This window comes from Drosophila elegans, unplaced genomic scaffold (assembly GCF_018152505.1).
Source record: "Drosophila elegans isolate 14027-0461.03 unplaced genomic scaffold, ASM1815250v1 contig_208, whole genome shotgun sequence".
NCBI lineage: Eukaryota > Metazoa > Arthropoda > Insecta > Diptera > Drosophilidae > Drosophila > Drosophila elegans.
Genome location: NW_024545578.1, coordinates 16,654,310 through 16,681,270, shown reverse-complemented (window position 1 = coordinate 16,681,270; position 26,961 = coordinate 16,654,310). Strand labels below are relative to the sequence as shown.

General features: G+C 37.4%; 5 protein-coding genes across 5 annotated transcripts; 3 read left to right on the top strand and 2 right to left on the bottom strand.

Annotated features, from left to right (window-relative positions):
- Positions 1-423: 423 nt before the first annotated feature.
- Positions 424-5,193, top strand: LOC108147382. Its single transcript, XM_017273817.1, has 8 exons — positions 424-924; positions 1,587-1,846; positions 2,437-2,593; positions 3,346-4,338; positions 4,390-4,627; positions 4,688-4,850; positions 4,902-5,004; positions 5,065-5,193. The coding sequence occupies exons 1-8, from the start codon at positions 424-426 to the stop codon at positions 5,191-5,193; spliced, it is 2,544 nt and encodes an 847-aa protein (XP_017129306.1).
- Positions 5,194-17,069: 11,876 nt separating this feature from the next.
- Positions 17,070-18,230, top strand: LOC108147562 (probable prefoldin subunit 4). Its single transcript, XM_017274150.2, has 2 exons — positions 17,070-17,230; positions 17,798-18,230. The coding sequence occupies exons 1-2, from the start codon at positions 17,186-17,188 to the stop codon at positions 18,167-18,169; spliced, it is 417 nt and encodes a 138-aa protein (XP_017129639.1). The 5' UTR covers positions 17,070-17,185; the 3' UTR covers positions 18,170-18,230.
- Positions 18,202-19,111, bottom strand: LOC108147385 (probable Golgi SNAP receptor complex member 2). Its single transcript, XM_017273820.2, has 2 exons — positions 18,834-19,111; positions 18,202-18,768 (listed from the first exon to the last, which is right to left on the bottom strand). Exons 1-2 carry the CDS (start codon positions 18,968-18,970, stop codon positions 18,255-18,257), a joined length of 651 nt encoding a protein of 216 aa, XP_017129309.1. The 5' UTR covers positions 18,971-19,111; the 3' UTR covers positions 18,202-18,254.
- Positions 19,112-19,534: 423 nt separating this feature from the next.
- Positions 19,535-22,839, top strand: LOC108147548 (ubiquitin-conjugating enzyme E2 variant 1). Its single transcript, XM_017274132.2, has 4 exons — positions 19,535-19,640; positions 20,859-21,001; positions 21,807-21,932; positions 22,003-22,839. Exons 1-4 carry the CDS (start codon positions 19,613-19,615, stop codon positions 22,141-22,143), a joined length of 438 nt encoding a protein of 145 aa, XP_017129621.1. The 5' UTR covers positions 19,535-19,612; the 3' UTR covers positions 22,144-22,839.
- Positions 22,840-23,690: 851 nt separating this feature from the next.
- LOC108147547 (cytochrome c1, heme protein, mitochondrial) lies at positions 23,691-26,638 on the bottom strand. Its single transcript, XM_017274131.2, has 6 exons — positions 26,448-26,638; positions 26,107-26,154; positions 25,824-25,972; positions 25,051-25,183; positions 24,692-24,985; positions 23,691-24,296 (listed from the first exon to the last, which is right to left on the bottom strand). The coding sequence occupies exons 1-6, from the start codon at positions 26,517-26,519 to the stop codon at positions 24,069-24,071; spliced, it is 924 nt and encodes a 307-aa protein (XP_017129620.1). The 5' UTR covers positions 26,520-26,638; the 3' UTR covers positions 23,691-24,068.
- Positions 26,639-26,961: the final 323 nt, after the last annotated feature.

Sequence of the window (26,961 nt, the reverse complement as noted above, 5' to 3'; positions counted from 1 at the left end):
ATACGTCGTTCTTTGATTCCTAGCACTGGCATGGAAATTCAATTAAGTTGACAAACTGTCCGAATTTATGACATGGGAAGCGTTAAGCCCCAAAGGACAAAAGGAGTTTGAGTGGGATTGAGACACACTTGGGACGACCCTGATTCGTATACCTATATCCATTATGCATATTCATGGGCAACGGGCGTGGGTCATGAATTATGAAATGTAATTGAACGAAATTGAATAATGACGGTGACCGGTGTCAGTTGACAAGAAAAGTGAAATTCCAATGAGCGATTTATGGGCCAATTTGAATTTAATTTGGACAGCCGCAAAATGTCAAAGTCAAACGAATGAATAATGCACGAACAATGGGATCTGTATATAAAAGGCGGAAGCAAGGTAGATGTCAATTGCATTTTAACATATTGTTGGTACCCAATGCATTGGTGGCTACTCTTATTTTTGACGTTATCCTGCGAGGGATTGCAGGAGCTGGAGTTGGCTTATGGGGTGGCCGAACCGCAGCGCACTTCATTGCTGCAGAGCAGTCTGATACTGCAATTCGCGCAGGACTATAAGCACATCCCCAGGATAACCTACTTCACGTGCCAGAAGCCCTTTTCCCAGACCTCGACCTCCGACCAAATCCCCAGTGCAGAACTTAGCGACGCCTTCGCGGCGAAGAATGTTCAGCTGATTAAGAGCCTCTACGAGAGCGAGCTCTTTGTGCGGATTGTCCTGCTGGATGTCCTGGCCCCGGCGGCTCCTTCGAGTGCCCGACGACCGGGCAGCGGGCCGAGCGGAGGATTCAGCCAGACGCCCAGTCAAGCACAGAGCAATGCTGACTGGCTGGAGGGCGTCCTGCGGATGGAAGCCCTCAGGCAAATTGCGGTCGTGGATCTGGCATGCGGCCCCATCAGTCGCCGTTTTCTCGAGTTGGTAAGTTGGGGCGATGGAGCGACACTTGAAAAAAGTAAAGTAGCTGTCACTTCAATTAAGTCGGGAAAAATATGGTATCCTTATACTTATATGTCATAACTAGCTTATAATTAAAAGTGTTTGCTATGTGCTTTTAGTTGTTTTTAGAAAAAATCGTGGGAAAATACTATATAATTTTAAATTTTGACTTTATGTCAAAAACTGTCTTAAAATAAGAATTTTAAGATTAAAAAATGTTTTTCATCATTTATAAATTTCTACAGCAGATTGCCAAAAATAAACAATAATAAAAATCATCCTAATTATTTTTTAAGATCTATGTATTAATTATGGTTGCCAAAATAACCAGTAAAAAATTTGGACTTTGGTTAATTCGCCATCGAAATGAAAACCGGTATATAAAAATTATACGGAAAAAAAAATATTTTCAGTTAATTTAGAGGAATAAAAAATACAATGATATAAAATGATTGGATAATTCATGAATTAAACTGTTCAAATGGCAGTTTTTAATTACAAATTTAAATCATTGGCTTAAAAAGAAAATTGGTCCAAAATGTTAAATGTAAAACAAGCAGCCGTAATTTTTCCTGGTGCTGGCGCTCATCGCCTTGTCAAGTTCTAGTCCCCTTATTAAGTGCTCAAGTACAATCATTTCAAAGGCTTCCACCAAGATGCTTTACAGCGAGAAGTTTCACTGGTTATTGATAGAGGATTTCGCCTGGCACGGAAGGACCCAGGCTGGCGAAGGATCGGCGAAACGGGAGGAGGAGCCACCGGGGCAGCAAATTCAGGCGACCGACGATGAAGACCTGCCATCCATCGACAGCTTCTTGGGGGGCATGAACCTGTACATGAACACCGAACTCACTTTGGTCAAGCGAATGTCCGAGGCAGCCCACTACACTCTGTTCGATGTCTGGTGAGTGATTTAATGGGCCTGGTCATCCCACAATCACAGCAAGCTTCACCATCCACTTGAGTTAAATAGTCTTTTACCTTAAATATGTTTGCAATCCCCTGAAAGACTGAATGCTTAATTGCCTTAACAAATGTTTATTTCGTTATCAACAAAATTTGTGATTTATTGTGTGGCTAGTTCGTGGTTACCTATAAATTTTTGATTTACAGGCATTTAATAATGCCAATTAAATGAAAGTCCAAATCCAAATGTAGGTATTTTACTAGTTGTTAGTAATTGATGTATATAGTTGTTTCTTCTTCTAGTTAAGTGGATATTGTTGTTTATTAAGGAATTATTGCCTTATCATCTCCAACCATATTAACCTCAAGCAATTGGCATGCATCCAAGTATTCGTAAATTCCTACAATCAAACGACATGATATCACTCCGACAACATTTGACTTTAAAATGATTCATTCCTCTAAAATGCCAGAACAAATTCTTACTTCTGCACTCGCCATCAACACATCGGTCATAATTTCCCAAATGTCGATTTCCCGGCTGCTAATTCCTACTACGACCTGCTCCCGTTTCGAACCCTCGCTTAGGAACCCCGGACTCAACTACGGCGGACACGTCAATCTGACCGAAATTGGCAGCTTCACGCCGTCAGGAGGAATCCAGTTGCACGCCTGGTTTCGGACCACATCCACAGTTCGTCGCCGGATGGATATGCAGCATGCCCGGGTGCGCTGCATGGTTGTGGTGAGAGGCAAAGGGGAGTGGGTTGGGAATCGAGGAACAGGAAGATTCATCATCTTCCGGAAGGACAGTAGTACACTCGAAAGAAAGTGGTGTCAAAGTGATCCTTTTTCATTTTCAGTTATTAACTAAAGCATATGTCAGACCGACAAATTTTTTATTAGATGTGTAATATATTATTTACAAATTTGGTCAAAAAACTTGACTGTGTGGCCAAACTAATTATTTTGAGATAATTTATCTTATATTCTAAAAAGATTATCATACATCGCATTTTGACACATATTTAATTAATTTTCAACGGAAAATATTTCGAAAATAGTAATTTTAGTATAAGAATGATCATATCGTTTAAGTTAATTCACTTATTCTTTTGCTTTGAAATCAATGTTGACCAACTTTATCGAAAGCTGGTGTCTAAAAATACATCAAAGTTTAAAAATTACCCTCTCTTTGGTAATTTTAAAGCCATTTTTAAATTCTTTAATGCTTTTTTTACATTTTTGATAGATTTATGTGGCTATTATTAAGCTGAACTTTAAACATTAAATTGAATATTTTTATTGCCCTTTATATGTTCTGATAATGAAAAGTTAAGTGGTTTTTTTAAATACCAAAACCAAAAACCAAAAAATAATAATTTATAAAGACAGCAAAAAGCCATTTTTTTTTTATTTTTTCCGCGTTTAAGCTAATAGTTTTCCCCAGTGCAATATTGTTTGAGATTGAAGTATTGTTCGATATGCGACCGGCAGGTAACCAACAAAAACATGACGGGCACCCTAATGTACTACCTCACCCATACGGTGTCCGGTCACATCGACACGATGAACCGCTTCAACTTCAATCTGCTGATGGCAGTGCGCGACATGTTCAACTGGACGTTCGTCCTTTCCAGAACGACGTCGTGGGGATATGTGAAGAACGGTCGGTTCGACGGCATGATTGGAGCTCTTATTCGCAACGAGACGGATATTGGCGGGGCACCGATATTCTACTGGCTGGAAAGGCATAAATGGATCGATGTGGCCGGCAGGAGTTGGTCGAGTCGTCCCTGTTTCATTTTTCGCCATCCGAGAAGTACCCAAAAGGATCGTATTGTATTCCTTCAACCGTTCACCAACGATGTTTGGATTCTAATTATGGGCTTTGGTGTTTTGACAGTATTAATTCTTTGGTTCCTGACCAACATTGAGTGGAAACTGGTGCCTCACGATGGCTCAGCTTTGATTAAGCCCAAAGGAGGAGTACCACCACGTCAAAATTACCAGCAGCAACCGCAACAGGAGCAAAAGGAAGACACAGTGCGTCCCATCACTGCAGTTTCAGTGGATGTTGGTGAAAAAAAAGAGAATGAAAACATAGAAGGCAATGAAGATACCAATCGCATTGATGCCGAAGCCCTTTGGCAACGCTGCTACCAGAAGATAAATAAGTACATCAAAGATCGGAAGGCCAAGCAGACGAAATCTCCAGAGCGTGTGGGTCTCTTTCTGGAATCCGTACTGTTTTTCGTGGGAATTATTTGCCAACAGGGACTTGGCTTTTCCACCAGTTTTGTTTCAGGACGTTGTATTGTGATCACCAGCCTGCTGTTCTCGTTTTGCATCTATCAATTCTATTCGGCCAGTATTGTGGGCACTCTGCTGATGGAGAAACCCAAAACCATTAAAACTTTAAGCGACTTGGTGCACAGTTCGCTGAAAGTGGGAATGGAGGATATACTCTACAACAGGGATTACTTTTTGGTGATTAGTTAATATATTAAGTTACAGTTTTAAGAGAACATCTATTTATAGCACACCAAAGACCCCGTATCCATGGAACTGTATGCGAAGAAGATTACAAGTGTGCCCGCCAACAAAGAAAACGAAGCCGATGAAGATGAGCCAGTGGATCCGAATCCAGCTTCTACTGATCCTGCTAAATCATATCGGGATATTGTCCACAGCCATGAAACGGGTGCCCATGCCAAGGATAATGCAGCCAGCAATTGGTTAGATCCCGAAACAGGTTTACTTAGGGTTAAACACGAAAGTGAGTGCTTAATTAACCCTGATTGACATACTCATGATTTTATCTTAATTTCGATTTTAGGATTTGCCTTTCATGTGGACGTGGCTGCTGCCTACAAGATAATTGCGGATACTTTTAGCGAACAGGATATTTGTGATCTCACCGAGGTCAGCATGTTTCCGCCCCAAAAAACCGTGAGCATTATGCAGAAAAATTCGCCAATGAGGAAGGTTATCTCATATGGGTGAGTATGGGTATTTGGTAAAAACAGTCACTAACATTTGGGTTTTCCCAGTTTACGACGTGTCACTGAAACAGGAATCCTGTCATATCACTTTAATGTCTGGCACTCAAGGAAACCGCCTTGTGTGAAGAAAATCGAGACCTCAGACTTGCATGTGAGTTACCGGAACTTTCAAACATCCCCTTTCAAACTTTGAAAGCACCCTTAATTCCAGGTTGACATGGATACCGTGAGCTCGGCCCTGTTGATACTGCTCTTCAGCTACGCCATCACCTTTATAATACTGGGCACCGAGATCCTATACTCGAAATGGCAGTATCGCCTCGTAATCAGGTTCAATTAAGTTGACTCAATAAAATTGCGAAAGCGGGGCGTTTAAACTCTGACACTTGAGCTCAACTGGAATTAATTGTTGTCGAGGAAGTTTTCAGTTTATTTTGAATGCGCGCTTTCCGATTCATTAGCTCGCCACAAAGGGAAAATTCAATTTTCGCGCAGACGACCATGAATGTGTCAATAGGTAAAAGTTTAATTAAATTAACTTCGCTGCGCAGCAAATCAAACGGGAAGGAGGGTTGAGATTGCATAATTTAATTGTGTAAGTTGCTCAATGTTTTTTTTCTTTTTGTGAGAATCTGGAAGCTAATCCACTTAGCATGTGAAACAGAGGGATTGATTAAATTGCGTAATGAAATGAATTATAATTTATTGCAGTCCCCTGAGAGGAGCTTAATCTCGAATTTGAGGCAATCAAGTCCACAAGATGGTGAAATTGTTTCTTGGGAGGAAAATGCCTTGCGGCGGGCGGAGAAAGAGTGAGTCAATTTTAGCCACAAACGAACTACAAAATATCCATTAAGATAACAAGTTTTTCAGTAGTTGTAACACAGTTTTCCTTCCCTCTATTCCTCTCATATATATATTTTTTTTTTTGGATCTTTGCCTTTTACCGGGAGGCTTGTTGTCAGCGCTCATACAAAAACACAAAAGTTCTCGTCCTGGCCCTGTGTTATTTTGGCTCTTTGCCAAAGTGCCGCTCTTAGGCATTTCTTTTCCTCGTTTCTCCCGCTTTGTGTTTGCTTGTGAAATTTAAAAGGACTTGTTCTTCTTTCAGTTCTAGGCTGAAAAGCCACAACAACAGCATCAAGTCGAGGCAAATCAATTACAAGTCGTGAAAATCTGTAAAGCGCCACGAAACAAGCTGCCCAAAAGTTGTCAACATTTTCATTTAATGTCCTTGCTCATTAGTAGTGACCCAAACGGAGAGAAAAACCAAAAGTGTGGTAAATGTTCGATGGGCGGGTGATGGAAAAACTGTGTGAGTTTTCGGGTTACTCGGTTTCTTTCCGAGAACACGGATGATTGAAAAAGTTTCCCAGACATATGGGTTTGCTTCGGTTCGTTTTTCGTGAGTAAGTTTCCATTTAATCCATACACTTTGGCTATTTGTCCTCGCGCCATAAAATGCAATTTGGTTGCCTCACTTCGTCGACTGTGACAATTAAATTGTTTTGGCTTTGTTTGAGCAGCAAATTGTGCAACAAAACTTTGGCGGTTGCCAACAAAAATAAACACCAAAAAGAACGTCGTGTTTGAGTGTGAAGACCTGCAGGAGCCGTGGCATAATTAACAAAAGCGCTCAGCAGGGCGCGTAATTTGCCCGCTTTGCCAGCGTGCTGTTGCACTGAGAAAAATGATTATCAATTTTTAATTTATTTAGGTATTAAAATGACTTCTCAGAGCAGTGAATTTTAAGCTTTATTAGGTTTGTTTTAGCCCAAACAGTTTTTAGGTGTACTAAGTGTTTACAATATAAGATATAAAAGAATATTTAGGTATACGAAAAAAATTACAATATTAATTTAGTGAATTTCATTGCAGAATAAGAGTAATACCACATTGTTAGCAGCTTGGAAACATTTTATATTCTTCTTCCTAAGAAGATTTAAGATTTAAACGCTCATAACAATTTATTATTATTTTTTAAAAAATGTATTTGTGACATATTTTTCAACCTAAGATAAGCCCAAATCCTATTCCTAAAACGGGTAATATATATTATTAATTTTTCTTGTGTATAAGGGAAATTATGCTCTCTCTCTTTCAACTCGGGGCTTGGCCAGAACCCAAAAGTTTCCGCGCAAAGCCAAACTAAAGTAGTTTCCCTTAAGACGGCGCCGGGCGAGATCGGGTCGAGATTGGACAGTGGAACGAGGAGCTGAGCATATGCTTTGGGGCTTGTGTCAAAGTGTGAAAAACTTTATGCGTCTTAATTAAATTTTATATACAGCGCAGGGAAGGAATTATGCGCCAAAATATTGCAACAGCTCCCACAGAAATCCCTCAACTCCTCCGCGAAGGCAACTTTTCAAAAGTGACAGCTGCATCGGAGGGCTAAGGATTCAGAGGAGTCGAAGGTCTGCCCGCTACTTGACTTTAAGCCAACCAATTAGTGCAAACTTAGGGGATAATTGAGTGCCTGATTATCAAGCTTACTTTGCCCTTTTTTATCTCCGCTTTGTGGTATAATTTTTACGGCAAATTTGGTGGTAGGTAAGTTGCAAGTGATGTGCAAACGTTTTGAGGGTAGTTTTAAGTTCCTTTCAACAATAAAATCATTATTTGATTCTTTTGTTTGTAAAAGGCCATACTATAGCTTGATCCCTTTTTTTACACATTGTGGGCAAATTATAAATGGAAGATGTCCGCAAAAATAAATATAATTGGTTAGTCAAAAAACTAATAAGTTTAACAACAGCAATACTTTCCTGCAAACTGAAAAACCCACAAATATTTCTCTACCATTTAATTTAACAATTATGTGGACCACAGTTTCTTTCATACATGAAATTCAATTATCTCTGCTTGCATTTCATATTCAATATATACCTCTGCTAATTAACTTTCTTCGTGTGCCAAATGAACTAAACAAATTGGGACAGAATTCTAGGTATTTCAGGATTCTCATTATCATTCCGAGCATATCCGACAGAATGTGTGTGACACACATTTGAAAAGAATTCAGACGAGTCGGATGGGAAAAAGCCAGACACGTGGCCAATTTCGAGTGTCAGAGCTCGGATTTTTTCCTTGTCTGCAGGCTCATGAGTTTGGAATGCTGAAGTGTGATTTGGCTTACTTAAAAAGATTTTGTTTTTTCTTAATAGCCACAGTTCATTACCAGCAAATTGCGAATAAAACAATAACCAAATATTTCAAATGTAAATTAGTAAAATTGTATAAAGCTTGCTTTATAACTAAAATAAAAAAAGCGCACTCAAAACCATTTAAATTTATTTATGTATTTTGGATACTGAAGTAACAAAAATAATTCAACACGTGTATCACTTTAATTATACTATTGAAAATATTGTCAACTATGCTGAACGATTACGTGGGCTTAATTAATATTGGAGTTCACAAAAGATAAATTATTCCAGGACATGAAAGGCCATAATTGAGGAACATTCATGGTTTATGTGTAATTTAATGTTTCTGCAAATGGTTTTTGCCTGATTCTCTTCTGTTGCAACTAATTCCCCAAACAAGTTGTAAACTTTAATGGCATTTTGTTGCCCTCTCTTTTTTTTGGTCCTTTTCGATTTGTTCAGTTGTTTGGCCCTCATAATAGTTGACAACTGTAATTTATGATTATTTTTTGCTGCTCTGGCGGTTTGGCCAGTTGCCAAACTATTTTTTCTCTTACAATTTTTTCCATATATTATTTTTTATCAACTCTGCAGGTGACCATAAAAGGTGAAAAGTTAGTCATAGCATTGTTAACTAATGTGCAAATGCATTAGATGCAAATAAAGTTAATGGGATAATAAATGTTGTTACGTAAAATCTTTTAAATACTATTTAAATAATAGTAAAACATTTTTGTCGAATGCCATGTTTTCGACAGAAGTCATTCACAGATAAAGGAAAATAGACAGCCAAGAACATCATTAATACGCATTATTTACATTTCTCAAAAGTTCAAAATCGATCAATTGTCATTTATTCGTTTTCAAGTTCGGTCTTTTCAGCTGTGAAAGTTTCTCCGTCTGTGGAAAATTTCTTTTCAATTCTGTCTAGCCGATGGCACCGGAAGTTTCCAAGCAGCAGCAGCATCAGCAAACCGGAAAGAAAAGAACCCAGAGAAAATCGAAAGTTTTGATTTATAATCGAACAAGTTTAGAGCTGCCTTCAATTCAGTGCTGTTGCATTTCCCGAGTTTCCCGGGCTTGTCCATTGACTTGGAAGCGGATTTGTCATGGCTCAAGAATGGAAATGAAATGACAAACTTTTTAAAGGATTGGTATATTTAATTTATTTACAATATCGGCTCGCTATTTGTGCGTCTGTCAGGTTCAGGTGTTGAATGGGCATTTTATTTAAATGGGCAAACAATGGCCTGACTTAGGCCCAATAAATTTCAATTAAAATGTCAACAATTTGCGGAGAAGCGACAAGATCTCTCTTTCACAGCCACGTCTGCATATTTGCAATATATATTGGCTGGGGAGGATTTATCGCTGCCATTTGCTTATTGACAGCTGGGGAAAGTGAGCGTGACATGATGGAAAGTAATCTAATGGAGAGGATAGACCAGCTGACTCAGGTAATTCATCATAAATATGCTGAGCGCAAGCACAGCCCTCACACCTGTGGCTGTCGCCTCTGGAAGTCATCAATCTTGTGAAAGGGAAGTTGATTCCCCTTTCCCTTCTGCCCCTTTCTATATGAGGGAAGTCAAAATTTAAATAAATTATATTGTCAGGAAATAAAAGACTCAGTCGTTGAATTGTAAACTTAAATGTTGCAATGAAAAATGTATACGTAAACGAAAATTCATCGGATTAAATAACCTTTTGGTAATAAATTATTTGGAAGTATGTCGATTTTATTTAATTAAATAATTTATTTGTGCATATAAAAGCATTAAAAGAATAAATGTTTCTCTTAAAACCTTAAGTTGTCTTTCATAAATTGGGTGATTTTATAAATGTTTGGTCTAAGCTTAAATTGTGTTTTGTATCTGCAACCATTTAAAGCAGTTCAATAATAAATTAAAATATATTAAAACATTCGACCTTAGTAAGGAAGTTGTTCTAACGTACTAATTCAGCTGTGTTTTTCCCTATCTTTTTTCTGAAGCTTCTATTTTTTTAAGCAGCCGCTGGCAAAACGTTTTAAGGCTTGAAAAAAAAAGAAAAAACTGTGTTTTTGTCGGCCTTTGCGCATAAAATAACATGCAGAAGGAAGCTGTCACTGTAACGACTGAGCCCCTTTGAAAAGCCCCACACAGGCACTAAGGGGTTAAGAGGCAGCATTGGCCGGCAAAAAAAATGCGAAATAGCGAATCCCGAAATGTTCGAAATTCAAAAGCGTTCCAAGGGGGACAGCCGAAGTGGTTAGTTTGCGTCCTCCGCTTGATGAGTGCGTTCACTTGATTGCCGCTTACCAACTTCCAACTTCCACTCCCATTCGAATTCCCTTTAAATCCTAATCCCCACCCAACTTGAAACGAGCCCTAATGACACAAAGCGCACTAATTCGGTGGGCCATTGAACAACCCATTCAACTTCCGATCAGGATCTCTATTTCCTGCCCTCCGGCGACAAGCGAATTATTGTAATCCACTTGAATTTCATTGGGAACACAAAAAAGAAATTGGCGCTCCAAATGCACTGAGTGCAATTATTGGGGATATCCAGGTTTGTTGAATGACTTGAATCTTGTAAGTCGCACAAGAGACAGAAATTGCAATTCAACAAGAAACCAATGCAGAATTTTTTTAAGAGGGAAAAAGACACCAATTAGCCTCCTAACTTTATCATTTGATTGCTGACGATTGCAGAAAATAAAATATTAAGAAATTATTAACGGTTGGCGGTGCAAAAAAAACAATCAATAAATTTATCATAACATTTTCAAACTAACTTTATCAAAACAAAAGTCCATACTAGGTTCAACACAATATTGAACAAAGTAAAGAATAAGTTGTATTGCATTACATAAAATTAAATCGAGCTTTTTAAACAATCAACAACACAAATATACCAAGACTGGTCAAAAAGTGGTAAAACAAATTTTTCTATGTTAAATATAAGCTTTTGAGACAACATTGACTTAACAATTCTCGACCGACTTTGTCCTTTGTGAACTTAACTCCAAGTGTCCGAAAGTAAGACACGAAATTTCCATTTCATAAATGTGCAATAAAAAGGTCTATGCTTACATTAAGATATAGAATATTCAAATGAAACGAAAGTATGGTTAGAAACTTTGGCCAACTCGAAATGCGACTCGTGGGCATTCGGCAGATACAAACGGCCAAAGATACAAGATACACTCAATGTAGAACTTAAGCTGACGACTTGACCACCAATGGGAATACGAAATTCGAAATGAAAAACAAAAGCCGCAAATCCGGAATGATAATTCCACGATTATGTTGTGCTTATTGCAAAAGTTTTTGTGTTCTCTTATTGGAGTGGGTGGGAAAAACGGGCAGCAGAGCAAATATTGTTTAAGGGACAATATTTATCATTTGCCTACGCTTAACACGTATACGCCCCCATGGTAATTGCTGCATAATAAACAAAACTGAATCTCTGACGCTGCTGCCACTCGTCTTCCCTTTGTTATTTGCATTGTCATTTGTGGAACAAAAGCGTTCAGTACTAGCCTGTGGGTTTAACTAATAAATACAGCAAGAGACCGATGAAAATGAGAAGAGAACATATCCATTGTCACAAACCAGACAAATGGTTCATGTTAAGTCAACAATAAACCAAAAATGGTAATGTAATATAGATGGCAGTTTAAATGCATGTTGAGATAGATTGTAAATTAACGGGTAGCTTGGGAATCGCATTTTAATGGAGTATAAAGAAAATATTCAATTTAGACAGCTGCAGTCTAAATATTCCTATTACAATTTTTAACATAAGATATATTCAAGTTTGTGTAGTTTGTGTAAAAACGAGATAAAATTAAATATTTCTTTTTAAGATGAGCAATGTTTCTTATAAATATAATATTTGCGCACTTTGCCAAAATTAAATATTTTATTGCCGTGTATGTTTTTTTTTTCTATAAATATAAAAAGCTTACGAATATAAATAAATATAAAATCTGGTTACATTTGGAGTAACATTTTAGTATAAGCATATTATTTTAAATAAAAATATTTAAATTAATAATACTATAAGGATCTACAAATAATTGTTATAAAAGTGTTTATAGCTTTTTTATATTTTTTTTGTGGGATTACTTTAGTTTAAACTATTTGTCTGAGTCTGCACTTAATAGTCTCATTTTTTTCCTCATTGATTTAGACGCTTTGACCTTTGTCGCAGTCTCTCAGAATTGCCCAAAATTACTCGCACGTAAAACAATAAATTTTCATAATGTTCAGCGCACCCAGACGTGTGCCACACCCATCCACTTGCACCTCGCCCACGCCTGTAAAGAATGGATGCAGGCCACGTGTAAAGTGCAAAATTGCAGCATCAGCGAAATGGACCAAGTCGGGACATCGTCAGTGGCAGGCAAACTAACTGCGCGATTGGGTTAGGGATTGGAAAATAGGGGGTGGAGAGAATGGGTTTTAACATGGACAGGGAAATAGGTTTGGCCAACTGAGAAGATTAGCGTTATTTGTATGCAAAGCAGCGGGCCGAAAACCAGAAACACTGCAGGCCAGACTCACCATCAGAAATGCCATTCAAAGTCAGCCCAAAAATGGCTGAAGGATGAGGATTCAGGTTCAGCAACAGCAGCGAACACAAAGCGGACGTGTTTCAATTTTTATGACAATTCAATGCAGTTGATGTCAGAGAAACGGGTTGAACATTTTGTAATGGCAAGGCTAAGGACTTAAAAAAAATGGATTCAGTTTTGACAATTTAAATTTAACCCCCAGGCAAGACAAATTTATATACATTTTCCTCAACATATCTGCACTGTTTTCTGTTTGTAAGAACTCAATTGAACTGTAAAATGTCCAAAACATAAAACACAAAAAAGTAAAAGCCAACGATGGACTGCGCATACGCCATGTGGTGGCTGAATTAAGCAAGGAAAATACCTTTTATTTGCATTTCAAAGGTCTGGCGAAGAGTTCACCTAGAACTCACTCATTATTTATGAATTGAACAACCTGAACAGCCAGAGTAAGAGTGAGAACCTCCATGTTTTATTTATGAGACTTCATCAGGTTGCCCCTTTTCTGTTTTAAGGGGAGCTAGCTCCTTTTGTGTGGCCTGCCAAGAACATTTGTCGGTTGTGCACATAATGTTGTGGCATTAAAAAGAAAACCGTTGACAATTAACCGCAAAGTTCACTAAAGTAACAATGAAACTGTAATAAAGTAAAATTAGATTGCAGAAGATTAAATACAGGACACATTGAAATAATTTGTCATAAGTAATTTAATAAAAAGTATATAGATAAAAAAAAAGCAACCTTTTAAATAACCTAAAAAGGAAAATTAATTATAAATAATCTATATTCCTAGTTCCCATTAGTATAGGTGCTTCTAAAAATAACAATTCGAGGTGTAATTAAATTGTGCTAAATATTGATATTCTTATTAGTTAATTTTCTATACTGAAAGTGCTCTTGTAAGTTATCGAAGGTGCCTATTTTAGGCCTGACTTAATGACTTATTGGACAAACTATGGTCATACACTCATTAAATGCACATTAGGAAAGTGAGCATATTAGTGATTCCACTCGGCCTATCATTCATCGGGTTAATCATATATGAGTAGCTGCTATTATTATTCATTTTCTTCCTACTTATGGCACCTGTCTGGCAGCCGAATACAAAACTCAAATTGTGGCCCATCAGGAGGCGAAACTTAAGTGAGGCCATAAATCCTTTTGGAGCCTCTCATCAGAGACATGAGACACAGACTCTCGGCGGGAACGTGACTCTCATGTCGAGATACAAGTAGCTATATAGGATGGGCCTAGCGTGATAAATTAACGCATTAAAGCTATATTCGAGCCCCCACGCAGCGGCTGCTTTTAATAACACAAATTGCAATCGAATCCAAAGAAAAAAGAGAAACGAACACGGAATGCGAAATGCGAAATGAGAACCCGGAGTTGTTAACTCAATTTTCAAGGGGGAGTTTTTCTTCACTCGGGGCAACTTAAAGCATGCATATTCAAGCCGAAACTCCAATTAAACATAAACAATTTCTATAGTAGACTATGATACTCAGGAGAGATAAAAGAGAACCAAAGTTAGACTCAGCCACAAATAGAAGCAGCAAATAAATAATAGTTGGCACATTTGAACTGTAAAATATAATACAAAAGACGTAGAGAAGTGCATGTACTCAAAATAATTGGGGTAAATGTGATTTAATATCACAACTGGATTAAACTTATTTTAAACATCGAAAAAATGAAATGTTGATTTATAACGTTTAAAACACTAGGTTAAATTTAAATTTTGTAAGAACAGTGATTGGGACTGAGAAACGTTGATATTAAAGTCTGCTTAATACAAAAAAAAATGAAAAGTAATTAAATCATATTGATATGTTATAATTATTTAAAAAATATTTGTATTAATTTTTTTAACTTTACCTCAAAACAAAAATCATCCTTTTTTTTGAATGTAAAGACTCAGCTAGGACAACTACAAATAGTTGGCTTAATCAAACAGCATTTACCGAACCGAATTGTCCTGGTGCGCACCTGTGTGCAATGAAATCGAAATCAAAGCACATCCATCCAGCAAAATGGACAAACAATGAAATAGTTGGACAAATGTAAATACCAACTGCAGGACCCGAAATTTATCAATACCCGAACTAAGCAAAGTTTAACTATCTTTCATATGGGGGCCCTTTAACTATGGGTCGCCAATTGCAGCCAGTTTTCCACTTGGCGAAGAAGGAAGAGGGAAAACCCACAGGACTTCAAAAGGGAGAGCATTCGAAGAGCCCGCAGGAGGCGACATCTGCCTGGTTTAGTGGAAAACTGATTGACGCCATGTCTTTTGATTTCCCTCGTGTGGCAGCATCCACGCACTAGAGAAGCGGAAAATCCTTTTTCCAAGGACTCAGCCCATATGTCAGATACTCGATGTGGGCATCACTTGATGACCCGAAAGTAGGTCAATGAAAAGTAATTCAATTAAAGACAGCAAAAGAGGTACAAAGCATCGTTTTTGTCATTTGTTGGTTAAGAATATCCTCTTAATTAAAAACAATCAATACTTAAATTTGGTTTCCTTAAAAATATTCTGATGATTTAAAAAGAAGTATACAATTTATTTAAACATTGTAAAGTTATGCTCCTAGTTCTATTATATAAATTTTAAATTCTATAATTAAATTTTAAATGATATGTTCACAACAAATATTTTTATAAGGTAAATTTAATATAATAAAAAACAAAAATAAACAAATTATCAATAAATAACTATCTAGTTTGTATTAAATGATTGTTTAAATTTGTTTTTCAGGTGCAAACACAATCAGAATTAGGTATACTTTATTCATTTAAATAGTTAATGATACAAACAAATCCTTTCAACAAGAATTATTGTTGCATTTTACACTCATAAAACAACAAATTAAAATTTAATTTAAATGGAAATGGAAATAAATTAACAGATATCGCACAAAATCAATACTCATTTTTATTTAAAGGTAAGCATTTCGCTAAAGCCTTTACTAAATCAAAAAGCCAGACTAAACTAATAAACTGATAACATTTTCAATACACAAGATACCCAGATAAAATTCAACAAACAACTTGTTGCAACAAACAACGTGATTTCATTACTCAGTTGCAATTGATATTGATGCCATTCTAACTCAATAAATAATTTGCAACTGGAGCGAATATTCTGCACTTTATTTATTCTGACCAGTGCCCTTCCCGTATGGCACATAAAAGCCTAAAACTGAAATAATTTCGATTTCTACAACTGACAATGGCTCAAGGGATTTTCGGTGGAAAAGCGAAAGGAAAAGCGGAGTCATCTTCAGGATATTAACACTCTCTCTTCCTCTTTCGCTCCCTTAATGGATTGTGTTAAGTTCCGTCTAATTGCATTTGCATATTTTGATAATATTCCAAAGGGGAAATGAAACTGGCAAATGCATTCTCCATCCGAAATACTCCGCTTAATGCGGATGGAGCGTGGAATTCAATGGGAAAAGGGATGGGAAATTCCTAAGCTGGCAACGGAAATTTAATTGCATCGGGTGAAGAAATCCCGTTTAATTACGGTGATTAACTGAAATAATTTATTAGTTTTTGCTTAATTTGTGACATGTGCAAACAATTAGTGAATAAATCGAATGGCCAAAAAGGAAACAATAATAACTTTGACTAATTAGCTATGTGGTGGGCTTAATTCGTGACGAATAAATGGTACATATCTAAGAGAAATCACAAGCACTATTTATTTTTCAAAAATAAGTATTTTTTAATATTTTTAAAACAATTAAAGCTTGTTTTATATCATAAGCACATGCTGTAAATTTGCATTACGATATTTGTATATACTTTGTAACTAAATTGAAATGATTTTAGTTTTTGATACATGACAAAAAAATTAATATTTCATAGCCATTTTTCATGTCCATTGACAAGGAATATTTAAATATTGCTTTTCTGCATTCAAATTTTTAATAAATTTAAGTTTGTAAGGACATGTATTTTGCGTTTTTTAATTATTTAAATTTTTAGTTATTATGCGCAGCGATTTCATACTGTATACATCGTTACTACATAATGTCACAATATTTGCTTTTTTTTAATCTTAATGTTCATTTATCTTTAAGAGCATTTAATTTCTAAATAGGTGTATTTACAAAATATTCAATTAATACGTTAACCATATATGTAATGTAAAATAGGATTCTTAGACATTATTTTACACTGTTAAATGAAGCAATTATGTAAACTCACTGCTGTTAACAGTGCTGCCACAAATATCTACATAACTATTTATACATAACAGCTGAAAACCTAGCTAGATTTTTGGAAATATTCTTTGATATTCACTAAAAATTGTATCTCTAATCAAAAACAATAAGCCTTAAAGATATATTTAAGAAGTAAGTATTTAAGTATCAACAAAGGTAAGATACCTTTACATTTGCAATAAATAAAAAAGTAAATTAAACGGCTAGGAATTCAGCACTGCCTAAAAATAACCTAGCGCTTTAACTTTCTCTGTTATCCGCTCGCCGTTTGTCAACACTCGAATGTAAAACAAATAATCTTAGATTTTTTGCCAAGCACCGAAACAGCAACTGTTTGTAAAATAGCATAAATTATTTATTAAATTCATTAAAAACTACCGAGAAATGGCAGCAAAAGTAGCGAGCGGTACAAACAAGGTGTTCCAGAACGTGAGTATAAGTGAATCATCAATGGGCAGCTGATGAGGGTAAAAAGTAACCTCACTTTGTGTCTGTTCCGGTGGCCCCTAAAAATAATATACTTTGGCATATAGGTGTTTCAACATAAATTTGATGTTTATGTTCCAGAATACATAGGGTTTTTGCCATTCCATAATGTTCAAACACCTCTATTCAATAAGTTTTATCAGAAAACATTGAATACGGAAAAACCTGTCCATCTGCCACCTTAGTCACTCATTAAATTTTAAACATTCTAGCTTAAGAGTATCCTTTTGTAGCTTATTGTACTATTTTTAATAATAGTACGAAGAAACTAGAAAGACTTGCAAATAAGTTATGATGGACGGTTGAAAATTTTTAAAATAAGCAGATACTTCTGAACTTGTTAAGGCACATGCCAGTTTGCTTAGATCGTATATTATACTACCGAATTCAGCGATTCTAAAAAGATTTATCTCTTGGAAGAGGTTTCGTATACGTAATTTGACTGTCAGGGCATGGAAAACTCAAAATTAGACTATACTTCTTCTATTCTAATTGAGTTTCTTTTTCCAGCACGATGACGTGCACATCTCCTTCGAGGACCAGCAGCGGATCAACCGCTTTGCCAAGCACAATGCCCGCATGGACGACTTCAAGGCCGAGCTGGAAATGAAGCGCAATGAGCTGAAGTGCGTGGAGGAGGCTCTGGAGGAGATTGAGCTGTTCGATGAGGACGAGGACATACCGTTCCTGGTGGGCGAGGTGTTCCTCTCGCACAAGCTGGAAAAAACGCAGGATCTGCTGAAGGAGACCAAGGATCAGGTGCTCAAGGAGATCGCAGGCGTGGAGGCCAAGGCCAAGGTTATTAAGGCAGAAATGGACGAGCTGAAGGCCCATTTGTATCAGCGCTTTGGTAGCAACATCTCTCTGGAAAGCGATGACTAATTTACACACCCTCATCATTGTGCATTTAACGATTTACAAAATAGAGTACATTTAATTTAAACTCGCCCAAACAAGCTGCTTGCTCTTAGAGCACTAAGAAGTAGATGATCAGGGCGATGATAAGCAAAGTGACCACCACGCCGCCAACGAATATCCGACGATCTTCGACCAGCCGGCGTTCTATTAGTTTCATGGTGTGATTGGACAGACCCAATGTACTCCCAATGGCCTGAATTCGCTTGTGGGCGCCACCCAAGGTCATTCTTTGGGATATAAGGCTTTCGAGGATGCCACTGCCCGAGGCTATCATGTCGTCCACTCCTCGATGCGCGTTTCCCAGCTGGGAATGGTGTTGCAGTTCGTAGTCCAGTTGAAGGCGGGTTTCCTCCGGTTGGGCGCTATTCGCCGTGAATCTGTGATTGAGTAGTTGTTCCCTTTCCGAAATCTCCTGCATTCTCCGCTGCCTTCGTTCCCTGGCGGTTTGCAGGGATGTCTGCAGGTGTCTTAAGTCATATTTCAGTTGATCCACTCGAAGTTTGGAACTTTGCCTCTGGGAAGGTGGAACCTTAAACAGCAGCACATCCAATCGATCGCAGTTACTGGTTACAGAACAAAATTCATTAATAGTACTATATCTAGGGATGCATAAGTTTTAAACACCCACGAATTGGCCTGGGTAATCTTCAGTTGAATTCCGTTTTCCACGTCAAGGGATTCCTGGGGACTAAGTTGACTCAACCGCTGGAAGTCCCGCTCAATTTCCTTTACCGCATTATTGGTCTGGTGGTAGAGGCTCTCCATCTTGGTTCCTCTATCGATATTGCATCTATGGTCAGCCGGTGGATTCGCCAATTTATATTAATTGCCCACGAAATTGGTTTGTTTAAAAAGCTGACGCGTTGCATTAAACAGATTGTCATGTTACTTAACAGCGCTGATAACATAGCAGCTGCCAGGCGATCTGGTATTTTTGGTGGGACCAAATTTTTTTCGTGATTAACATATCTACATTCAAATTTTCATATATATTCTTCGTCCCCTTAAATTGTACAAAAAAAATTGTATAACTTATTTATGGTCTGACTGCATTTTTAAGGACTAAAAAATAAGGTACAGCGTTGTTTTAAATTAACAGCCATGAGAAACAGACTTAATACAGAAACAGATTATTGGCACCTCCTTAATTGGCTTACAGAAAGATTGGAATATTAAAGAATAAAATATAAAATTACGAAATAGAACAAACAAATTAAAACATTTATAACAAATGCTACTGCTAAAAACGTTTTATCTTAACATTTCTAATTGTAATTCGAATTCAATAATGGTATTTTTTGAAAATGTCACCAAAAGTATGATTTACAAAAAAGGCGGTATATTTCTTTGTCTAATTCGCGGTCACACTGTTTCCTTGACTTTTCCGCGGTCACACTATTAACCACAATGGCGAATACATCAAGTACCGGCGTTGGTAAGAAATAAAATTGATAAATTAACGATTTGCCAGCGAATAAACGCGATCTGCACCAGCCCGACACTATTGACCGTCCGTTTTCCGCATTTCCCGCTGCCCGGCGTCGATTTTTCCGCCGCAACGAGCCTGAAAGGCGAACCGCAATGTGTGTGTGTGTGAAAAACGGGGAAAAAGAAGACGAAAGCAAGGGCGAAAGACGAAAGAAAGCCGATAAAAGCGAATGGATATTTTCTTGCGGACGGGCCACGCCGCTCTTGCAGTTTTCTCTGCCCGCTTTTCCTTTGGAAAAACTCCGTTGCAATTTCGTTTCGTGACTTGACATTTTCCGAAATATCACCCGCTCCACTACCCCCTCCGCTCTCTGTCTCTCTCGCTCGCAATCGCTTCTTCTTGCCATCATACTTTTAATTTTTTTTTTTTGCACACTTGCGTTTTGCAAGCTGTCTTCTTTTCTAATTAAATTAGCTGCAAATTACATTTGCTTGGATTGTTTTTGCAAATGCAGAAATTATGTTTCTTCCCGCCCCCCGCCGACACACCCTCCACCGCCCTTGGTTTTTAATTTGTGCTCTTCGCATTTTTTTTGTTCTCTGCACGAAAATGCGTGCAAAGTCACACGGGCGAAAACAAAAACAACACAAGACGCAGAGCACAAACAACAACAAAAAGCGTACCCATATGACCCCACACTAAGAGGAAATATGGCTATATAAGTGTGAACCAAAATTTGGTTTTATTTTTTTCTTTATCTAAAATATTGGCCTGATATTTTTATTTTTGACTCAAGACGATGGATAACAATTAAAAAAAAAAGCATAAGACGAAAACTATAAACAATATAACAGCACACTTAAATAAAATAACATTAAAAACAATCTAAAACTTGGAATTTCTATAATAAACAGGATAACAACATCGGAATTTTTGATTATCGCCAGCATTCTAACAAAACAATACACTTGGAAAAATTGGATTTCTTAAGCTCTTAATACTTGTGAAAAGTTTTGAATATTACCAAATGGCTTAAATCGTTAAGGAATTTCTTTTTTCAAATCAATAAATTGTTTTGGAAAGTATTAAATTAATAGTACAAACATTTGTATGCAGAAAAAACATGCTACCAACAAAGTTAACGACAGTCTTTAAAGATTAAAGTTTTTCAGTGAAAATGCATTATGTCATCGAGTTCTCACCTCTTTGTTTTTCACATTGCAGTGGTGCCACGAAATTTCCGCTTACTGGAGGAGCTGGATCAGGGCCAGAAGGGCGTGGGCGATGGCACCATATCGTGGGGATTGGAGAACGATGACGACATGACGCTCACCTACTGGATCGGCATGATCATCGGTCCGCCTAGAGTAAGTTTCCATTCAGATTGGAGTAGTGTATGGCCCATTACAGCACTTTCCTCACTTTTCTGTTGGCTACGTCACTAGATAAGCACGAATTATCAGCTATTTCGGTAGGATTATTGACATTTTATCGCCTAAGTTGCGTAAAATGATGAATATGAGGTTCGTTTTTAATGGCACTCGCGCAATTCGTATATAAAGAGGGTTTTGTTTGTCTAGAGAGATGGAGAGTTGGTATATTAAAGCTGAAGGTCATCTTTAAAATGAAACAAATGATATTTAAGAAAATAATAGCCACATGAAACTAAGTTTTTTGCTTTATTATCCCAATAGGTTTTTTAAATTTAATAAACATTCAGTTAAAATTCTTGAATATATTTATAGTTTATGAGCACTATTGAGACCAAAGATCTCAAAAATGTTTTCTGAATTATCATTATTTTTAGTATGAGAACTTTCTGTTAGTTTTGTAAGCTCATAAGAATATTTTATTTTTAATGAGCATTTTTCTAAGAAAATAGTTTTCCATTTATATATCTACAAGAAACTAGAAAAGAAAATAAATTTGCATTTAATTTGGTATAGTCTAGGAGTGTTGCGCGCGCCGCCGCATGAATCATTTAGGAGTTAGGGTGGAAGGGTCTCCCAACAGAACCCCATCATGATTTCAGTTGCAGTGGCAGTAGAAAATAGAAAGCCGATGGGAATGAATACCTGACTCATCGACACTATGGTCGTTATTGTATATAGTATTTAGCGTATAATCAATCGTGGCTTATTAAGTAGTAATTAAAAATTCTTTTGCTTACAGACGCCATTCGAGAATCGAATGTATTCACTAAAGATCGAGTGCGGCGAACGCTATCCGGATGAGCCACCGACGCTCAGGTTTTTAACTAAAGTAAACATTAACTGCATTAACCAGAACAATGGCGTGGTGAGTAAAACCAATGCGATTGCGTGTTAGAGGGAAAGGAAAGCTAATGGTCTTACTAAAATTCCCACAGGTTGATCATAGATCAGTTCAGATGTTGGCCAGGTGGAGTCGCGAGTACACTATAAAAACGATGCTGCAGGAAATCCGTAGGATTATGACCATGAAAGAGAACCTGAAGTTGGCACAGCCGCCAGAAGGAAGCTGTTTTTAGTCGTCAAACATCCGTTAGCAACACCAGCAGCAGCTGCGGCAGCAACGACTGCAACTCCAGCAGGAGCAGCAACCACACTCTACTCAATAATAGCAGGAAAATCCCATCAGTCCAAGTCCAAGACCAAGGTCCCACATTTGTGGAAGAGGTTGTGTGGCGGCTGCTCCTTCGAGTTGCTGTTGCGGCAGCGAATGATTATAATGAACGTAATAAAGATCGAGTGCGGTTATTGTAGCAACAACAACAACCAAATGCAAGCTATACTATAAGTAAAGGGAACAGCAGCGAAAAATGCGATAGAAGCGTCACTATGAAAAGGTCGTCGTCGTCCCTTCCGTCATGAACTATGTCATCGTGTTTGGTTACTTTACTTCTACTTCAGTCCCAATCAACAACTTCTTATATAAGAAATAAAACAGCAGCGAAAAAAGCAAATGCCTGTGAGAAATATGCGAAAAATCAGTTCATAATTTAAACTCAGCAACAAAATCCATAAACTAATCGAACAGAAAAGCAAAGCATGAAAAATATAAAGATTAAATGAGATCCCAGCATAAGAACGAAAAGAGGAGCATAATTATTGTTTTTTGCCTAAACTAAAAATTTATTAATTATATACATAAAGCAAAATATATATTAATTTTAATAAAACAAAGAACAACATGTCGGAGAGCATTTTTGTAAACGGCGCCAGTACGAGACTTTTTTATTTGAAGAAGCGATTTTTAGTTCATTTTGAATTTTTTTTTATATCTTCCTCCCGAATTGCTTGGGACGAGAGACGCGATTTATAATCATTGAAAGTGGAAATTATAGATATATGTAGAATCACACACACACACACACTAAGCCGATGAGGAAATCGAGCGGACAGAATGATGAACGATGATTAAAATAATACTTTACTTTAAGCTTCTAAATAAAACAATTAATCCAATAAAATATGCAAAAATGGAGATGATTTGTCGTCACTTATGGAAAGTATCTATTGAAAATTGTCCATAAATGACGATAGATCTTGCAAAAATATTTCTTAATTATGTTTTCCATACAGATCAACTATACTGCCAACATATGTAGATAATCCCAGTTAATACAATTGGCAATGGGCAATCAAGAATCCTTTAAACAGATGGACATTGAAGGCCGATAACATGTATTGGTAAGCGAATATAATTGTATTTTATTGTTTATATTGCGTGGCAAATTATTTGTTTGCATTTTATTGGGACTGTAAAAATGAAAAAAAAAATTTTTGTAATCTTTACTTTTGCAAATTAAAAGTGATCAGAATATAAGCCAAGAAAATATAAACTTGAATATTATTTACTATAATAATAATTCACTATTAAACTAGTGCCTAATACTGAACCGCTCAGTGTAGTCGCCAGACTTCGACTTTTTTTTAAGAACTCAGAAATCATCATGGAGATAAATCATCGCTTTTCTCTTATATTCTTTCCCCAAATATCAGACTTCATACATTCTTGAAGCCAACTCAAAATATCCCATTTCCGCCTCTCTGGAATGATTTCTTAATAATCATGTCCATTTATTTGTCAATTGTTTATTTCTTTAAATACATAATTGAATTATCCATGCTATACACAATCAATGTTATATCTGGTAGTTTCTTTAGCTTTAATCCCCCTCTCATTGCATTTCATTCTCCGATTTTCTTCGTTTGGTATTGGCATACCCAAGTTGTTATAGATTTAGCTAGTTTTATTTGGATCATATGGTTGGCTCTCTCAAATTTTATAGTTTTTGTGTTTATTTCTTCGTGGGAAGAGAACATTGACTTGGTAGTTTCTGATGCTGTTGTTGTGTGTTTGGTTTTGCTTAAAATTGATTTATCTTTATTAGTCGATAAAGCCGCGATAACACTGCAATTCTTCACACCATCAAAATCAAATTCAAACATTCTACTTCTCCTTGGGCACGAACACGATCTTTCGCGACTTGAGCGATGACCACTTGTGTCGCTTAATGTAATACGAGATGACGGTCAGGAAGCCGAGGATGCCGATCACCTTGATCAGCAGCTGCTTGCGGTCATCATGCTCCGGCTCGGAGGTCCACTTCAGGAAAGTGGCCACATCCTTGGCCAGCTGACTCTGTGTCGGCGGTGTGCCGTCCTCATACTCAATGACCTGAAAAGGGAATATATACATTAAAATATTGCAATTAAGGCGATTTTTTTCAATTTAAATCCTTGTTTTGATTCCTAGTCATGTTCTACAATTAGTCTGGATTATCGAGATTCTTTTGTTAGTTAAAGACAATCTTTCAAAGCTTCGATTGACCCATACATTTTAGGATATATATTTTACGAAAGGGAAATAGTGTTTATAATTCTATTAATCGATTCTTATTGACTTCAAAAAAAAAAGTGAATTTGAACTCGTAGCAAGGAATATACATAAATCTCTATGCCATTTTAAAATTGACAATCTTTTTAAGCGCGACTTGAAATTCCTTCTTGTGTGAATACAATGACTAGCATAGAATCATTCATACAAGAATCTAATCTATGAACAATACCAACCTCGTTGTACAACACCTGGGCCATGGAAATGGCACCGCCCGGGAAGTACGGGTTGAAGTACTGGCCCTCGCGCAGCACGACTCCGGCAGGAGCATCGTGGTAGCCCGTGAGCAGCGAGAAGATGTAATCCTCTCCGCCCTTGCGCGCCGAGACGATGTAGCTCAGATCCGGCGGATAAGCACCGTTGTTGGCAGCACGGGCCGCCTCCTCGTTGGGATAAGGCGACGGGAAGTAGTCCGACAGCTTGCCGGGACGATTGTAGTAGTTGCCGGTGTCATCCGGACCGTCCCTGACCTGTTTTTGGGGTATGCAAGTCAATTAAAATCTATAGTAATTGAGGTATTCTTTCAAGGACTTACCGTGATCTGCTCGGCTTCAGCCTTGGCTTCGGCTTCGGTGTGGCTGACACCAACCAGATTGCGGTAGGCAATGTATTGCATCGAGTGGCAGGCAGAGCACACCTGCTTGTACACCTCGTAGCCACGACGAACGCTATAAGAAATTTAATAAAAGTCTATAAGTTCTATTGATCAGAAATTTTGTTTACTTTTGTAAGGGATCTTAGCTGGGGATTTTTTGATTTTAATGGTTTAAATTTACAAATTTTAGTTGTAAAACACATACAAAACACTTTACAAATGAATATAATGAAATTAAAAAACAAACAATTTGGTATACCATTTTTCTATTCTAACTGTGGGTTACATTTGAGGCACTTAGAAATTAACTGTTTCAATATTTAGTTGTAGTAATAGTTCATAATTTTTATAATTAAATTTAAATTAATTGTTGCAGATATGCATAAATAAATCATTATTGATCATTGTGCTGATCACCTTTCCCGAATTATTATTATGACCCTAGTTATACTTATGCATTATATTTATATTTACTAATGCTATCAGATTTTAAAGATAAGATAATCAAACTGCATTAAAACATTTTTTTTTTAACTGAGAAAACTATTGAACTGATAAACCAAATTGTTATGCCTATCAATATATCTGCATAACTCAAACTAAAACTATATTCTGGGGATAACCACACGATTTCTAAAGTTTTCCCAATGTTTGCGTACATTTGAATCCTAAGTTCCTGACTATTTGGCAGTATAACTGAGCATATGCCTTACCTCTGGTGATCCAGGGCGTCGAAGAGGCCCTTGTGGTTCCAGTTTTGTGCGGGGGCGTGCACCTCACCGCCGGACGCCTGCACGGATTGCTCCAGGGCGAAGAGGAGGGCTCCCACTCCGCCGGTAATCGCTCCCACGGCTCCGATCAGCTGTTTCGCACACACACACACACGTACACCCGCACACAGGCACCGAGAAGCAAACGCGTTTTGAGGTTAGGTCCGGTCGGGTATTATGAAATGCCAAGTGGGGAATATCTAGAATTCCTGACTCGCAAACTTACCTTCTTGTTGCCACTTGCCCAACTTCCGGCGGAGGAGAGGTTCTTCGCCTGCAAGAAGAGAATATACGATTTTAGTCTCTCGGTCGGCCAAGGAGAGTACGATTTTTTGCACGGAGTTACATAATTGGGGTGTTCGGTTCGTATCTTTGCAGTGGACGACCCGTAAGATTGGGAATCCCAAACTATAGGCACTTTATGTTTATTTCAAACTCTTCATCTTGGTGTTTCATCCGATGGAGTCGATTTATTTGCGGTTTTTCTCCATTTGACGACACGACCACTGCGAAGTGGTGCTGCCTGGGTCTGTGGAAAATTTGGCTTCGGTGGCTCACGATTTTTACCTGCTGCAGGTTGAGTGCTGGCGCGGATTTCAGCAATCTCAAGCCATGGAATCGTCGCAATGTCGCTGCCATGGTGGCCGGAGTTTTAATTTCTGCGTCGTCTGGTCGTGTAAAGGAAACTCTGCGGGCAGCCAATCGCCAATCGAATCTTTCAGTTCCACTGGCACAACGTCTTCCTCTTCTTCGGAGCTCTCTCTTTATCGCGGAGGTGGTGGGCAGATGTTTTCTCGCCCGCTCTCATTTTTCACTCGCTCTTTTGCGTCGATAGTTGGTATTTTTTTTTACCATTTCGTCTACTTATATATTTCTAATTTTTATAATTTAGATTTAATTTAATTTTTAATATATGTTTATGCATTTTTAATCTATACCCTGTCATAAATACGTTTTAATTCGTTTTACTTGGTTCTATATTTATTTTCGAAAATATTAATAGCATGTGAAAGATAAATTGAATTTTAAAGGTTTTCAGGACAATTCCAACTTATCTAACTAAAACTACCTGTTGCTATAC

Bases quoted from the DNA above. Each gene is read 5' to 3' on its own strand.
- LOC108147385 (XM_017273820.2), bottom strand. From the start codon at position 18,970: ATGGAGAGCCTCTACCACCAGACCAATAATGCGGTAAAGGAAATTGAG. The intron at 18,769-18,833 runs GTGGGTGTTTAA...TTCTGTAACCAG, and splicing joins AAGATTACCCAGGCCAATTC to TAACTGCGATCGATTGGATG.
- LOC108147562 (XM_017274150.2), top strand. From the start codon at position 17,186: ATGGCAGCAAAAGTAGCGAGCGGTACAAACAAGGTGTTCCAGAAC. The intron at 17,231-17,797 runs GTGAGTATAAGT...TTCTTTTTCCAG, and splicing joins CAAACAAGGTGTTCCAGAAC to CACGATGACGTGCACATCTC.
- LOC108147547 (XM_017274131.2), bottom strand. From the start codon at position 26,519: ATGGCAGCGACATTGCGACGATTCCATGGCTTGAGATTGCTGAAATCC. The intron at 25,184-25,823 runs GTAAGGCATATG...AATTTCTTATAG, and splicing joins GACGCCCTGGATCACCAGAG to CGTTCGTCGTGGCTACGAGG. The intron at 24,297-24,691 runs GTTGGTATTGTT...TTCCCTTTTCAG, and splicing joins CCCAGGTGTTGTACAACGAG to GTCATTGAGTATGAGGACGG.
- LOC108147548 (XM_017274132.2), top strand. From the start codon at position 19,613: ATGGCGAATACATCAAGTACCGGCGTTG. The intron at 19,641-20,858 runs GTAAGAAATAAA...TTCACATTGCAG, and splicing joins TACATCAAGTACCGGCGTTG to TGGTGCCACGAAATTTCCGC. The intron at 21,002-21,806 runs GTAAGTTTCCAT...TTTTGCTTACAG, and splicing joins TGATCATCGGTCCGCCTAGA to ACGCCATTCGAGAATCGAAT.
- LOC108147382 (XM_017273817.1), top strand. From the start codon at position 424: ATGCATTGGTGGCTACTCTTATTTTTGACGTTATCCTGCGAGGGATTG. The intron at 925-1,586 runs GTAAGTTGGGGC...ATCATTTCAAAG, and splicing joins GTCGCCGTTTTCTCGAGTTG to GCTTCCACCAAGATGCTTTA. The intron at 4,851-4,901 runs GTGAGTATGGGT...GGGTTTTCCCAG, and splicing joins AGGAAGGTTATCTCATATGG to TTTACGACGTGTCACTGAAA.